Source organism: Crocodylus porosus, unplaced genomic scaffold, assembly GCF_001723895.1.
Source record: "Crocodylus porosus isolate Cpor-Errol unplaced genomic scaffold, CroPor_comp1, whole genome shotgun sequence".
Classification (NCBI taxonomy): Eukaryota; Metazoa; Chordata; order Crocodylia; family Crocodylidae; genus Crocodylus; species Crocodylus porosus.
In genome coordinates, this window is record NW_017728932.1 from 12798959 (window position 1) to 12815546 (window position 16588).

General features: G+C 46.7%; 1 protein-coding gene across 6 annotated transcripts in view; it reads left to right on the forward strand.

Moving 5' to 3' along the window:
* Nucleotides 1–16588, forward strand: part of ACACA (acetyl-CoA carboxylase alpha) — a 177965-nt gene that overhangs the window by 143292 nt on the left and 18085 nt on the right. For all 6 annotated transcript variants that reach the window (XM_019545631.1, XM_019545635.1, XM_019545634.1 and 3 more), the window contains 2 exons: nucleotides 7495–7672; nucleotides 10226–10338. In XM_019545631.1, the coding sequence (XP_019401176.1) occupies nucleotides 7495–7672; nucleotides 10226–10338 (291 nt within the window). The remainder of the gene's footprint in view (nucleotides 1–7494; nucleotides 7673–10225; nucleotides 10339–16588) is intronic.

A 16588-nucleotide genomic window follows, 5' to 3' on the forward strand; every position in this document is an offset into this window, starting at 1 on the left:
TTCATCCTCCTCTGCTGCAGTCTGCATCCAGTCTCTTCCCTAATGGAGAAGAGCTAGTGGCCTGAACCTTGAAGGCAGCTGACCTCCTTACCCACCTTCACAGCAGGCCTGTAACCTTTCAGGCCTACCAGTCTTCAGAATTTGGACCTATTGACACCCTAAATATAGCTGAGTAATCAGGACCTGCTTTACCATCTGGCCCTGTTGGGATACCAGTCTAATTTGGAGTGGGCTCCACTTTCACAGATTCAAACCTTGGAAAATACGCCAGATTTCAGCCAGGGTGTGGGACGCTGCAAATGTTCCATCTGCTACGCCAAAGAGGGAAGTGTGGTACAACTGGGTCAAGATCTGGGCAGGTCATCTGCCAGGTTACTATCAGAAAGGAATCTGAGATCTGCATGATCTGCATTAGATAAAATAAGCCAGAGCTAGAGCCCATGACACCAGGGAGCAATGACCCCAAGTGCATAAAATGCATGGTTTGCCTGGGAAAGTCTTAGACCTCACACCCCATGATTGAAAAGAATAGAGACATTCAGTCCCTTTTCCACTAACCTTAAATGAAGCTGCTGTTGCTTTGGCTGCATCTGTGTGGTTTCCCAGCATGTTCTTTTCCTGGTAGCTGACCTTCTAAATGATGGGCAAAGTCATCTGAAGCCCATTCTAAAACTGTAGGCTGCAGGTCTCTCTTCTGAGCTGGAAAATCTTCTGAGCATCCTTCCCTTATGAGGTGTCATTGCCTTACTCTGTTTTTTGCAAGCAAATCCTAGGAGTGCACTGCTTTGGGTGCAAGGCTCTCTTACCACTTTGTCTACTTTGCATTTTTTTTAAATCAGTGCAGCTGTGTTTGTAGAGACCTTAGTGTAGATGCGCCGCAACCAAGGTAAGTCATGACTGTAAACTGGTGCAGCTGATCCCAGCCCGGATACCCAGTCCTGGCAAAGCCCAAAGTAAGGTGACAGTTCTGCTTAACAGGTTGAACCACCTTTTATATGATCAAACACCTAAAACCCACAGAAAATTTCCCACTGTCATTCTTTTGAATTCCGTGATTCCACAGCAAAAACTAATTCCCATTGCATATTTGCAAGCTATCACAGCACTGAAATCTTGAGAGCCTTGCTTGATTTTCATTGTCTGAGATGAGGGATTCAGAGCCTGAAAGGAGTCATGAATAGTGACAGGCCAGACTGGGTTTTAAGAATTCTGATCTTTTTAACAGTGTTAAATTGTAGTCACATAACCAGAGGAATCTTTGTTTGTAGTACATGCCTTCCAAGCTGATTGTGTCCCCAGTAACAGAGCTCTGCCTCTACTTCCCTGTGCCAAAATATTTGTCTGATAGTTGAAACAAATCCTGTTAAATCCATGCACCTCCCTAGCAGGAATGCTCTGCGCAGCTCTGCCTTCAGCCTGTAGGAGGAAGAGAACTTCTGCCATGATGGTGTGGGGCTGATAGGAGCAAATGAAACCCCATCTAGCCTTTCATAGGCAGATGGGCGGCAGCAGGAATAACACAGAACATGCAATGTGCAACTTGTAAGATAAGTTCTGTTCAGCATAAACAACATGGCATTATTTTATGCCTTCCCCTCCTAACCGTTATAGGGACTGCCCCGATCAGCTCCAATGAAAACAGGTAATTGGATTTTAACAGTGGTTTAGCTGCTAACAAAATTTACAGCTGCCAACCTGGGACAATTAAACCCTAATCTTGGGAAACCCCGACCGCTTAGGGAGCCATACATCCCTCTTCCTCACAGCTTAGGTAGGGGGCTGGGTTGGCCAGCTGTATTGCATATGGAAATGGATAGGTGTATTCATCACATAGCTGCTTTGTCTCATTGATAATTTCTGCGTGTATTATTGTCATATCAGGTGTTTCCTCCAAATTGACTCTTGGCAACAGCCGTGGCTCAGATGAATTGAGCTGTTGAAAAGCTGCTCAGTTCATAAACCCACAACTAGGCTTTGGGACCAGATATTGCGATTTTGAATTTTGTGGAGTGACATGAGTGGGAGATTGATATGATAACATTTTAACTATTTAAAAAGATTTAAGGCCCTTTACTTGTATGTGGCACTTAACAGGCACCCAGAAGAAAAGGTTATAGCTGTAGTTATAACAGTAAGAAGTTCTTACCTGAGGACAGGGGCGGGGGTGGGTAGTTATTTTGGGCGGAGGGCCACATACCGAGTTTTGGCAAGCCATCGAGGGCTGCATGACACGCAGCCAGGGGCAGATGAATATTAATTTTCTAAATTTTTTAGGGGCTCTGTGGGCTGGATAGAATGGGCTGGCAGGCCGCATCTGGCCCGCGGGCCGCATTTTGCACATCCGTGCCCTAGGACAACTGGCATTTGGGAGAAGTGCTGTGTTGCAATGACTAGTTTTTTAGCGTGGGAGAAAGGAACAGTCTTGGTTGCAGGATACTCCAGTAACATGGTTGAGGCTGAATGGAGGTGTTTTTTCAAGGACAAAATACAATCTGTAGGCACTGTAAAGACCCGAGTGCTCGTCCTAGCTTGGCCAGGGACTGAGAGTGCCTCAGTTCTCTGCTCCTCATCTGCCTTACCCCCCCAGTTCAGGAATGTGCTGACAGATTTTTATTCATTAATGCTTGCAAAGGGCACTGAGATCCTCTGATGAAAGAAGCTGTAGAATTAAAAAGACTTGTTAGATGATTAGTGCAATTGTGTGAGCTTCCTTCACTTTTCGAGGGGCCCTCAGTTGCGCTCTGAGAAACGTTTTGCTTTGGAACCAGAACCACAGGGCAGAGCCATGTAGCAGAAGTATCGGTATTTCCATTTGCGCATCACTTGTTAATACTGCTTGGAGGAAGAAAAGAGAGCAGTGCAGGAAGGGAGGGAGGGAGGACAGCGCCATTTTGAATTACATGTGGGTCAGGATGTTTTCCACGTGCGCGGACCTGGGTCAGAAAGTGTTGGTCTCTCCAGTCGGTCTCCACCATCCTTGGGGAGTTGTTTGCAGTTTGGCTTTCAATGCTGGCTGGGGATTATGCCGGGAGGGAAAATAAACAATTATGCCACCCCTCAGTGCACACAAACACACTGCCAGGAGCCGACTGCACTGTGGGTAAAATGACTCCAAAATTGTGTGTAATGAGTAGGAAAAGATTAGAGACAGCTCTTGCTATGCTGAAAATTGACATTAGTGGGGGGGGGGGAACGGGGACCCTCTTTACTAGTCAGCCTAGGAGGTCTAATTCACACAGTAACATAAATAAATAAAATAAATAAAATAAAAGCATATCACGACGGCATTGGTGGCTTCCCCCAATGAGCTGGATGTGGCCGGAAGGCTATTCAGCATAATGCAAAATTAAATTATAAAAACGGGCTCGAATATTTAGATGGAGGAGCCATTTGGAAGCAGTTTATTTAGACGAACCGGCAATGACCCACGACAGCGAGACATCAAGCGTGAAATTTACTAGAAATTAGCACCAGGGTCTCAGACTCAGCATGAATAGTTTGATAGGATGCAAATCCCAGTGATATTAAACTGCATCACTGCTGGTGCTCCAGGGTCACTCTCAGTTGGTTTTTCATGTTATACTTATTATTTTTTCCTGGGACAGGTTATAAATAACAATAAAAAAAAAAAAAATCGTATTGAAAACTTTAACCAGAATGAAAAGGCTGTTTTAAATCTCTCATTACCTGAATGTTGAATTACAGCACTGCCTGTGTGTAATGGGTTTATGAGGTACATTAGGTGTATGCGGCCGATATGCGCCTGGCTTTTTACCTCGAGGTCCAGTCTGATAAGCCCGCCAAGCTGACGAGATCTGTTCCAGTTTTGGAGGTGCAGGGCAGAGCGCCCAGCGCTATGGAAACATTAAAAAGCTGTCCGCAGCCTTCCTAGCATGCCTGATGTATCCAGCTGCCAATATTTACACATGCAGCATAATAACAGCTTCCAGCAGATTTCGAGCCTCCAGTCAGTAGATGCCGATACAGGCTGCAGCGAAACACCCGGACATAGAATGAGCGTGGGTTACATGCACTGACTGCTGCACTGAATGACAAACAGCACTGCTCTTCCATTAACACTGCCATTAAGTGTTTCTGCATTTCAGATAGATGCTTTGCAAATCCCAGGATTGAATGAAGATTGGAAAGAAGTTTGACCTGCAAGTTTCCATCTGGTTTTAATTTTTCTTCCAATTTGCTGGGCTCTTTTGTTAAAATGTATTTACAGATACCCAAAAGGCAGTTTTAGAAAAGCAAACCTCGCTTGCAAGTTCAGTGGGCTTACGTGTGTGGCCAGCAGAAGTCGCAGAGTTTTGAAAAGCATGGTTATGCAAGCAGTTAGTTCCTTGAAGATGACGAGTCTCCAGTAGTTTTATAGAACATAGTGAGCATGTCTACATGAAACGTTTACTGAGGAGTTGTCTAATTAGCTCTGCAGTAAAGTCTCGGCATCTACGCATGAGGTCCTATTAGGCTGCAGTAAACTAATAAAAGCCTCCGTAGGTTAGTACTTGTAAACACAAGTACTATCCTGCTGCAGTGTTATTTAGTGCGCAGCACTGCACATGTAGACACTGCCGGGGCTTGCTGGGGCACAAGGGTGCTTCAGTGCAGGGGCTGCTGGCTAACCCCACACTGAAGCACCGGCTTGCCACGCCAGGCCCTCTGCAACACATTGAGCCAAATTGGAGCAGCCCCTGTTAGTTGGGGCTGCTTTGACCTGGCTCAACTTGCTGTGGACCTGGGCACATGTGTAAACGCAGCACCAGGGAGCAATAAGCTCCAGTGCAAACTGTGCTAGAGTTTATTCAGTTGTATTAATAGCATGTGCAGATGTGCCCGTTCAGTTTGTTGCAGAAGCACCTATCCACAAAGGCACTAGGACTGCACACACAAGAGAACAGTAGGCACCGCTGAACGCAGATGCCGTTCACCACCAGCATCAGTTAAATCTGATGTAGTATTTACAGTTCTAGAAATAGGAATAGGTGCAACCTCTACAACAGAAGTAATCATCACAGCATGACAAATGTTTCATAGTCGAGGACAGTATTAACTCAATTCAGGGAGGGCCTGTTTTCTAGTCATTACCTTGGCATACTAGGGGTCAGGACTCCTCGGTCCTCTTCACAGCATTTCATATGGCTTTTAACAATTCTGCCAGCCCTCTTATACCATCAGGAAACTAGATAGTGTAACGATAGCCATTTTGCCAAGGTATTGCCAAGCTTACCTAACTGTATTTGCAAAGAGCTTTGAGATCCTGCGGACTTTTTAGAAGTGCCAAGTGTTAAAGATGTCTTGTAGCCTTTTTTTTAAGTGCCATTTTCAATTAAGGCAGTTTCCCTTGCTTCGATGAAACCTGCCATAACAAAACTTTCATTGAATTAATTTGGGCTATGTGGTGCATCGCAGCATTTCTGCGGTAGAGCTGGAAGGCTGGAACCAGCACTTCTTCAGATGAGTCCTAAGAAACACCGTTAACAGACACACTAGTCAGTGCACTACAGTGCAGTTGTTCCTTTAGCCTCTCCTCCATCTCCCCAGTCCAAGTGAGTGGCATTCCCCCCACCACCTTTTTTCTAGGTAAAATATACACTCCTGGCAGGAGTGAAAAATGTCCCCCTAATTACACCATGATTTTATTATGTAGCACTAGTAAAAAATGTCTAGTAAAGAATTAATTCTGTTAAAATAATTTGAATCAAGCAATTATTTTCTTAACACTAGAATTAGCTGAAAGTACTTCAAGTGGTTTATTACTCACACTACATAATAAAATAATTATGTAATTAGTAATAAATTTGTCACTCCTTTTCAGGTCTTTTTTTTTTTTTTTGCTCAGGACAAACGAGGAGGTTGGGGTTTTGTTTCCCTCCCTCTCCATTAGTAGTTCGTATATATTCTCACAGGTCTGGGATTAAAAAAATAGATAATTCTGGCTTCCTACAGTGTCTGGGACTTTTTAAAGGCTTTTAAACCATTTTTTCCTGGATACTCAGAGAATGAACTGTGTATAAGATTTTCTTGTGCACAGAGGGAAAAGGGGAACCCGATGGCCAGAGCTGAGGGTGGGAGCCTGAACAGAGTATTTGAGAGAGGCATGGGTTCAATTCTTTACTTCGCTGCGTGTTTCCTATATGACCCAAGACAAGACGCTGCATCTGTCTGTGCCTCTGTTCCCCATCTGTCAAATGGTGTACCCCTGTATCTCTCTGGCAGAGGGTTACGGTAAAAGCCACTGGGGCTGTTAGATGCTGTGGTGTGGGGACCAAATAAGCAGCCAAGAGAGATGATTGGAAGTAATTGGATCCGAGTTGTGCTAGAGGCTGGCATGATTTCTGGCAAGCGTGCGCAAAGGCAGTGTGTCATGGAGCAGGGAGGTAGACTCTCTGTTTGCTATGTGCCTGGGATATTAGTGATTTTTGGTCCAGTGCTGAAAAATTTGAGAAAAGAGAAAGTCGAAAGAGGAGCAACAAAAATGACCAAGGAGCTCGAAGGGGCTGTGTTAGGAGAAACAGTCTAAAAGGCCAATGCTGGTACTTAAAAGTCTACAACTGTGCAGTGGCTCCAAGTCCTGAGGCACAGAGCAGCTGTGTGGAGCTGATCAGCTGAATACTGGGGAACCGTATCAGCTCGACTGTTGGAGCAGTCTCCCTCCAGAAGTGGTGAAAACCTAGTTGTTTTCTAAACATGGTGTAAAGCTTTATGAAGCCCCGAAAAATATAGTGCAGCAAATAATCCTGTGCTGACAGAGATGGAATGGATGTTCCCAATAGGTATTTTGTATCACTAAGCCATTTGATTTGATGATTCTTTATATAATCATGTGTATAATGAGATTTGTACCCAGTGCAGCCTGACTGTTTCCATGCTAAACTCCTGTTGTCTCATATTTGTCATTTTGTTCCTAAAAAGTTTTAAAAAAATAATAATTTTGGAGCTGACCTTTTTTCTGTGCACAGCCTTTGCCTGGTGAAATTATTCTTGGAAGTCTCAGCAAAATCCCTTCCGCTAGTGTCTGCTTAAAGAAAAGGAGGAAACATTTTTCGTTGGGAGGGGGCAGAAAAAAACCGAACCTTCAGGGTACCACACACATGTGCAAGCACTTTAGGATAGTATGGAAATGAAAGTATGTGGCCAGGCTTTTCATATTGGAGCTCTACAATCTGAATTCACGTTTGCATACTGAATTTCTGGCCTGGATTTCAGAATTGCTGAAATCCCTGCAACACCCAATGCCCAAGTTGGCCAGCTGGAGGCAGTTAGTGCAGGGTGGGCACGTGTGAGCTGATCTGGATACCCTCGGGTTGGACCAAACAGGAGCCAGGGACTGGAGCTACTGACCCTGGGCACAGAAGCATTGTTATTAAACGGTCCTGCCTAAACCAGGCATTTCCTGGGAGGTCCTGGAAGTGCTTGTATGGAGTGGGAAGGCAGGGGACTTGGGAATGCAGCAGCAGGGAAGATAATGTGCTGCATTCTTTGTCCTAGACATGTATGACCAGATACTGAAGTTTGGTGCCTACATCGTGGACGGCCTGCGGGAATACAGGCAGCCAGTGATTGTTTACATCCCACCCCAGGCAGAGCTGAGAGGAGGATCCTGGGTGGTGATCGACCCCACCATTAACCCTCGACACATGGAGATGTATGCGGACCGGGACAGCAGGTATAGCACCGTGGCGACCTAGTTCCTTCTCTGACGCGTCCTGCTCCCAGACGGGAGGGAGTGCCAGGCTGGGCGCACTTTTGTTTCGTTATTGTGTCTTTACAAATGAATGGGTTTCTTTCCATGCGTTTGCTTGGAGAAGAAGCTGTTATGTAGTGGTAACACCAGGACTTGGGTTCTTTCTCCAGCTACTGGCTCCATGGGTAACTTGGATCATAGACCTAAACTTCTCTGGATCAACTCCCCAAGGAGCTGGGAGGTTTGGCTGGTAAAGCCTGTTGGGATCCTGGCACACAGACCTCTTCTTTTTCTGGTTATTGTACTTAAATAACTGGAGGTGCAACTTTCCAAGCACAAGTAACTATGACTGCATTTTACACTGCTTAAATATCTTACCAGCTGACCTGCAGGCATTTGTAGGGTTCCTGATCACTATAAAATGCAGCCGGCAAAAATAAGCTTGCGATGGGCTTGCAGTGGGGGTGGTTTCTGGGTACAAAAATATAGGCAAACCAGGGGAAAAATAAGGCCTGTAAGTCTCTTAAAATAGAAGAAAGATAGGGCTGATCTGGGAGGGCCATAAGAGACCTGGTCTGGCAACAACTGATAGAAATGGGATAAATTGCAAGAGCAGGACACCCCCTTATCAGAGCCATTTAGCATGGAGCAGTCAAGGGAAGGAGGACGGAGGTGCAGTTCTGTTGCAGAAAGAAAGAGCAAAGCAGCTCTGATGCCAGAGAGAACCTCACCACAATAGAGTTCTGTTTCTAGTCTATTTGATCCGGTCAGCCATGTGATATGAAAATACCCAGGCAGATGGGAAAACAGACTTGTGTCTGAAGGTAAAAGTAACGTTATTATACCGGTCTTGCCCCCGGAGCAGCCTTCCACATGTGAGTCTCTTTGTATTTTGCTCACGCTAGTGGGCACAGCTGACATAAACCTTGCAGCTCTCTTCCTCTCTCTGGTACGAGCTACAAGCTCCTGATTCCCTGTTAGAGATGGGCAAGCACCAGAAAGCCTGCTCTCCTTGCTCTTCGCAAGCTAAACCATTCCACTGACACCCAAGAGCCACTTCTCCCCATGTTAGTTATGTATCAAAATAGAGTGGTGCAATTTTAATATCTCTTCTGAAGTCAGTCGGCTTCCTTGGAGAAACACTCCTGGGAAGTTTCACCGTTTTGAAGCATTGCCTGGGAATTTTGCCACTGCAAGATGATGGGAGTTGAGACTGCACATGTAGGACACCTTTAAGGGGCTCATTCGAGTGCTTCTCTGTACCTCTTTCCATGGGCATATGCCAACAGTGATGCGTTGACCCCTGCCAAGAATTGTGACCTGTGCATGTGTTCACCTCCCCTCGAAGAATGGTTGTGTCTGTTGGTCTCTTGTCCTCTTGTACCTGGAGAAGTGGAATGGCCCCAAAGGGGAAACCTTTGCCTGTTGGACACAGACTTGACCCATGCATCTAGAGCCAGAACAGTGACATTCAGAACTGAGGCAACCTGTCTCTTTCTTGTGTTCCCTCCTTAAAACATAGAAAGGTTTGGGTACTTGGGACACCGAGAGTACTTGTTAAACAGAACAACCAGCTTTCCTGCCCTTCCACTCAGTCAGATTTGCTCCTAGAGCAAAGAGGACCAGCAGCACCAGGCCATAACTCCATAAGGATAAACCTTCCCTCAGTAGTGTCCTGAGGCATTACTTAATTATTGCAGGCACACGATGAAAGGGGCCATAGAATATACAATATGCTAACAATCCTCTGGATGATGATTTAAGCCCTTGGTAGATGTGAAGTTACGACGTTTGTTATCACTGGTCTAAGAATCCTACTCAGAAGGACGTGTCTCACGACAAGGGCCCGTTATCTGCCCCTTTCCTGCAGGAGCAGTTCTGCCCTTTAGCTCACTTCCACCCTTGCAACCCAGCATGCCTCCTGCCCACTAGACCTTCCCGGGAGCAAAAAACGCCTGTTTTTAGAAATAAAGCACGTGGGTTCTGTCCATGCGGATCCTCTGCACCGCGGTCATCGTTTGTCTCCCATTGCCACCAGTTTGTAACCTCTCCACTGCGCGGCCCTTTCTTTTTCTGTTTCTGTCTCTCTCTCTCCACTTGGAAGTAAAATAATTTCCATCTGTATTCTGTCTTCCTTCAAGCCTAGGTCCCAAACCATGTGTTTGTTTCCTCTCTCTGGCCTGGGAATCTGGTAGATTCTGTCATGAGAACAAGATGTTTGCATGACATTCACTTTCCTTTCAACTTGAAATGGGCTACGGCAGCGCAGCTTGCTGCTGTTTGTTAACACTGGCTCGTATTAAACAGAATTGGACTGATGTGTGAAACCCCACGTGCAGTCTGTAGCGTTAGGTAAAAAATAGCTTGGATTCTTTCTTATTCTCTTGCTTTGTTTTTTTTTCTTCCTGCCTTCACTTCTCTTCTTGAACACTTTCTAGGTAACAAATTGTATGTACTGTTGCATTTTGCGTTTCCCCCTTGTCTGATGACCTGAAAGCCCCCGTTTCTTTTTCCCCCCTTCCCATCTCTGCTCAGAGGAGGAGTTCTGGAGCCAGAAGGGACAGTAGAAATCAAATTCCGCAAGAAAGATTTGGTGAAGACAATGAGGCGAGTGGACCCGATCTACATTCGGCTGGCAGAGCGGCTAGGTATGTCTGGTCTGTGGTGCTGGCAGATCAATGATCCGTTCAGCTAATATCTAATGAATGTGTTTATGGACCTTAAAGAGGGGGCACTGAGGCATTTTATCAAATTCATGATAATTTTTATTTACTGTCATCCAGCTCTGGAGGAAAAGCAGATGAGACAAGCTTTGTGTGTGTAATGATATTCCCTATATTCATGTACATCGACAGCATACAGCGTGCGGGTAATATCGTCATCTTAAACCAATTAATTTTTCCTTTGAAGAATACTGCAAACAATTATTAAAGCTTTTGCACACAGAAATCTCTTCTCCACGAGGGCTCAGCTCACTGAAAAGGCAGTGAGCCAGATCCTCCCTCAGCTGATGTAAGTGGGCATAGCTGAGAATCTGGATACTGTATGTTTGTGGCTTCTGAGCAGAGCCCGGTATGCTAGGCAGCTCTGAACTCTGGTAATTATCTCTGCCTGCTTACAGCTCCTCAGCAGCCTCAACAAGATAAAGTATTCTCCACTTCCTCGACTAAAACACTGTGTGACTTGGCTGCAGTCTGTGACCAGCATCTCAAATATATACGTTATATTATTGTAGTGCCTTTCATTCCAGAAGATCCCCGAGCATGTAACAAACCTGATAAACTGAAATACAGACTATGCGGCAGTATCCATTTAATATCTGATACATACTCTCTCAGGGGACCAGACTCTTTGTATAGTTCTTCGCCATCTCTTTCTACAGTGTAATCTTAAAGAGCCTCTTTTCCCCCCAGCATTGATTTCCTTGTAGTAGTACAGAAAGTGTACCACGGGTGTGTGGTTTAAACTTACACAGCCTTTTGGGCTACTTGAGGTTGAAAGGTGCTATGTCAATGTGTGATCGTGTTGCTATCTTTGGCTGCTGTTATATCTTCATTTATAGCAGCACTACAATTTACATTAGTTATTCACACACCACGCTCACCTTTGGCCCCAAAATAATCAAAAATTGTGGTGTGGGTCCTAAATGAGGAAGCAAATTTTGAGCAGTTTGGTTAAATGGATAAATCTTTTTCTTCTCCATTCTGCCTTCCCAAAGCGAAGTGTATGTCTTATTTGGGAACATGGGGTAGGCAGATAAGTACAGTATATACCAAACAGCCAATCTGATACGACTTGGAAAGAGACTAATAATTGTAAAGGACACAGTCAAGGTTAAAACCGTACTATCAGTCTCCAGTCAGATGTTTTTTACCCGCGTTCTAGATGACATGGGGCCTTTTTGCAAAACTAGAGAAGCTTTAAGGTCTCGTCCAATGTTAGCTCACTGTGCTGTTTATCTTCTGTACTTCCTTCTGCTTGGAGAGTGAAAGCAGATGAGCTGCGTCCTGCCTTCACAGCATTAGCACAGTACGGTAATGTGTTTGGGTTCAGCTCTCATTAGCATTCTTCAGGTGATCGGGTATGATGGAGAGACGGCGCCACAGAAGCATCTGGACCGATTGCAGGGGAGTATCGGTACCGTGAACCTGTCTCTGTTGGCGTTAATCTGTTGTTGTGATGTTGGATGAAAAGTTTATATTCACAAACTCTGACTTTGGGGCTGTGCTTAACCTGACGGAGTCCCCATATAGACAGCCCCTGCTGCAGCGGACGGGGGGGAGGCCAGCACAACCTCTGCGAGTGGGCACTTGCGGGGTTTTACACTCCACACTTGGAAGGCTGCTGTTTAGTCCTGAACCCAGGCAGGACTCATAGCTCCTTGGGGTGATTGTCTGGAACTGTGGCTCCAGTGTGAGAGGCTCCAGATGAAGGAGAAGAGAGATGTGTGGCTGGAGAAGGGAAAGCACTGAGCAGCCAGCACATGGGCCTGTAGTTCAATGGCAGCAGAAGGTTTTCAGAACATTTGCCACAGCATCTTCGGGAATGAATCAGCCCCTCTTCAGTCAACACCTCCCTTGGGATGTGGTGTCTTTGACACTGGGAGGGTCATCCATTCTCAAGACAGTGGTCTCAGATAAAGAGGGTTGTTTGTGTGTGTTCATCCTGTAGCACTGGGGGAAGTAGCAAATGCCACAGGATTGCTTGCCTTTGCAACTCCAGTCACGTGGCATCTGCATGAGGATGAGTGGCACTTAACACCTTCCGTCCACCCCTTGCTGTTAGAAGGGAGCCCGGCATCACCCATTCTGCTACCCTGCATCATCTTCTGTTTTCATTTATTTTTTTAAATAAAAGGACAAACCATTTTCTATGGTCTCTCCTAAGTCCAGGTCCTTGCTATGTGTGTGGGGAGGGTTGTTCTTTTCCCCCCTCTTGCTTTCTCTAAACAGGATAATTACTCCTGGCAAACTCCATACACTTTAATTAAAATGACTGCAACACAAGAGCAAGTCACTTACAACTGTACATGCAGGGAGCTCTAAAAGCTTCAGTCACTGATAAGCATCTCACTTAGATGGCTCATAATTGCTCCCAACATCGGGTGATCATTGCTGTTGTTTTGCTGCTAATGCCATACAATAGCAGGAAAGCCAAGATTGCAGGACACGGTGAATTGCATAATTTTTTTTTTCTGGTTTTCTTTCTGGCCAATTTAAAATTTGTCAAAGTCGGTCTTCTTCTGGATCACTGCCCTTTGATATTTCGCGCACTCCATTTGCCACAAACAAGCCGCGGGGCCGCAGTTCATGCTGACTCCAGCAGAAGCAGAGAAAGCTCCATTTATCTTACACTGCCTGCTGAATTCTTACTCATTAACTGGGGGTTCACTGCCTCTCTTTAACCCCTGAATGGCTGTCATCATTTCTGCCGAGTGGCTGAATAGTGGGGGAGAGGAAGATCTTCCCATCCATGTACCAAGGGCGTAGGGCTGGGCAAATAGGGTGACACTGTGTTTTCATTTGAGCCATCTTTAGCCACTGGATTTTGACTTGCATGTATAGGGGTGGGGGCAGGGGAAGGTGACAGATATTGAATAATTTGACACAGATCTGCTCATTATCCATTTTCCAGCGCCAAAATCTTTATTAGTTTCATCCTGTATTAAAATGTCACTCAGCGTTGCACTGCGTTAAGCAGCAGCATTGGCTGGAAAGGAGCATGGCAGGAGGGGAGAGGCGTTTTGGCTCTAGAAATGGCCAGGCAATTTGGAGAGCATAAGCTGGGCAAAGAGAAATGCACGGGCACTGCAAGCAGGGGTCCTTGGGCTGGTGCACTTTGCAGGACACCGGTGCTGTTTTGAATACTTTGGCTTCAGCCGGCATTAGAAGAGAGGGCTTCAGATTGGAGCAAACATGACGGATGGTCCCTTGGTCGTGCAGCGTGTTCTTCATCAGCCTCGGGAAGGTCACAAGTGGGTGTCAGTTTTGTGATGTTCTGGGACCAGATGGCTCATTCCCATTTGAACAGAAGGCAATAGCAGAATGGCTTCAGTGGGAACAGGACCTAACCCTGTACTTCTCAAGTGTGTCTTTAGTCACAGTGTTTATCCCATGGTAGAGGAGAAACATCTTCTCTTCATTCAGAACAGTTGTAGTGCACGTGTTGGACAGGGATTATCTGTATAGATCTATATAAAATTGAGCCCAGGTGTGTGGGTCGGCACAAAGTGGTGAGCTAGCTCGCGTGGCCATAATGCATCCAGAGCAAAATGCCAGCGTTACACGTTTCTTTCCATCTCTCGTTGCCTCTTCCGACTTGGTCTTTGTTTGCTGAGCCCAGTGCCGAGCTTGCCTTCAGTCCCCCACATAATAATAATTTTAAAAAAGCTAAAATATTTAAGAGCTCCACAGTAGAATAGCAGTAACTGGCTGTATGTTGAGCCATAGCAGTTTATTTCCAGAGGCAACTGTATTCTTTCTTAAATCCCGAACACAGCAAGTCAAAGGTGGTGGTTGTGAGCATGCAGCACGAGGCATTTCTGGCTTGATGCCATGCTTCACCTGTGCCAGCTTGCCGTGATCCTCATACCTGGTCCTCAGAGCGTTCAGGCCCCTCTCTCTCCAGGGCGGGATGGTGTTTCTAGCCAAGCACATGCAACCTCTGGTGCCATCCTTATACCGTACGCTCTTCCAGGTATTTAGAGAAGTAATGACACAGCCCCATTTATGCATCCCTCCCATATGCCCAGGCAGTCAAATGGGTCTTAATGGCCTTTGGGAGCAGGTCAGAGGTGAGGTGAGCTGGCTCTCAGAGCTGCCTCCACAGATGCTGTTGTGTACGTAGAGACCAAGCTGACGAAGTATTGCGGGAGCTGAGGCTTTTGGATGGGACAGTTTAAATGCACCTTGGTTGCATGGCTGTGGATTCTGCCATGCTCATCTCCTGAGGAGCAATTTCTCTGGTCTCTCTCAGTTCAGCAGAGCACTTAAGCATAAGCCTCAGTGGGACTGAAGCACTTTTTTGGACAGGGATGACCTTGAGAACGGGCTCCAATGCCTTATTGCTCCGAAACATTGTTCTTCCTCTTCACCTCCACAGTGACCTGTGGACATGCAGCACTCGGGTAGGCCAGCTCGCAAGGTTGCGAGTGCTGCTCCGGAGATGGCAGAGCTGATTTTTGAAGAAAGGAGCCCTGACATTTGTTGGGGGTGGTGACCTTGTAGGTGGGAGAAGAGAGGAGACAGCACCGTACTCGCTGCCCAGGACCCCCCCCAAGTCTAACGCGAGCTCCTGTGGGGTAGGCAGGTGACTGATATTGTGTTGTACAAGCCACCCTGAAAAATCATGGGCTGGTTTGCTGGGTAACTGTTCACGCAGGAAACTGGCGGTAATTCAGGAACCAAAGCAAATGTTGTCTTGGGTTTTGCTAAGGCCTGGCTGCTGACAGACGGGCTGGACAGGGCCAGAGCCTGCCTCTGGGTATCACTCAGCAGCCAGCCGTTCCCCCCCGGCTTCCTGGGATTCATTTAGCTTTGGACAGAAGACGAGCGCTGATGTACTGAAGAGGCTCAGCTTGCCCCTGCGTGGAGGGCTTTGCTGAGCGGAGGCGCCCTTTGGCCTGGTGACATTGCTGTCACCTGGTAGTGATGGTGCTTGTCTATTTATGATGGTGTCACGGGCCCAGGTCTCATTTACACCCAAATCACCGTTCCCTGCTCTGGCAACATGAAGTGACGATGCAGCGAGGCTGCCGGAGACCGGGCCTCTTGCCTGTGGCTCGGCTGGCATATTGGGAGAGGCGGCGTGAGGCCGGCAGAGGCGCTTCAGCTGCGCACGGTTGTGCGCTGAAGCTGGAGGAGCAGATCCCGCATATTCACCGCTTAGACGCCATAAACCATCAACTTGATTCAGAAGCTGCCTGGCTTTCTGCAGTCAGAGGGAAGCTAGAATAACATTTCTCCAAGTCATTTTGTCTAACCTGTTAAAGTGGTCATATTTAAAAAAAAAAAAAAAAAAAAAACCACTTTGCTACTAAATGTTATGGGAAGCCGTGATTCATGACCCCGCCGAGCCATTTCTGTCTAGCAGGAACTTTATTAAAGCCAGCCCGAGCCCTGACACTCTCGCAGGTTGTAATCACTGCAGGACACCGCGCCTGTCATGGCTGTCTTCTGCGAGACGTATGCATGGGAGGGAGCAGGCGGCGCACTGGCTTGCTGCTCCAGGAGAGGTTCTTTGCTTAATGGGGCACAAATCAAAATAGTCCCGAACGTGGCTTTCCCTGTCACAATCCCTTCCCTTAACTTTTGGAAAGCAGTATAAATTGCTATTCAGTAGCAAGGCGCTTCATGGGATAGGGCTCTCTCTGGATTTATTGCCATGGCTTTTCCATTAGTCTGCACAGGGAGGGCAACGTCTCTGGTCATGGTGATTGCAGGATATAAAGCACGCGCCCAGGATATAAAGCAGGGCAGCGGAGGAAGGCTGGGTCAGTGCCATGCTTCCCCCTGGCGCTCGCAGGGGAAAGGACTTGTGTAGTTAGTGGCGGCTGTGTGTCGTGGTTTGTTAGCATTATCCCGTGAAGTCTGAGTCGGGGGTTGCGGTTGCATTGTGCTGAGCATACCAGGAAGAGGGTCCCTCCTTTGAAAACCCGGGTGTTGTCACTGGAAGAGCCAGCTCCAGTGCAGCAAGGCTAGTAAGCCTCGATGTGCTGTTTACTGCTGTTAGAAAGCAGAGGGCAGAAATGAGGCCAAGGCCTTTGCACGTCCAGCCCACAGCACTGCTGTACGTGGGCCTGTGCAGATGCCACCTTCCCAACCGGTAAAGCAAACTACATGCTGGAGCCAGAACTGCTGTTCGCAGCTTCGTGGCACTGAACCAAACAGGGTGAACAAA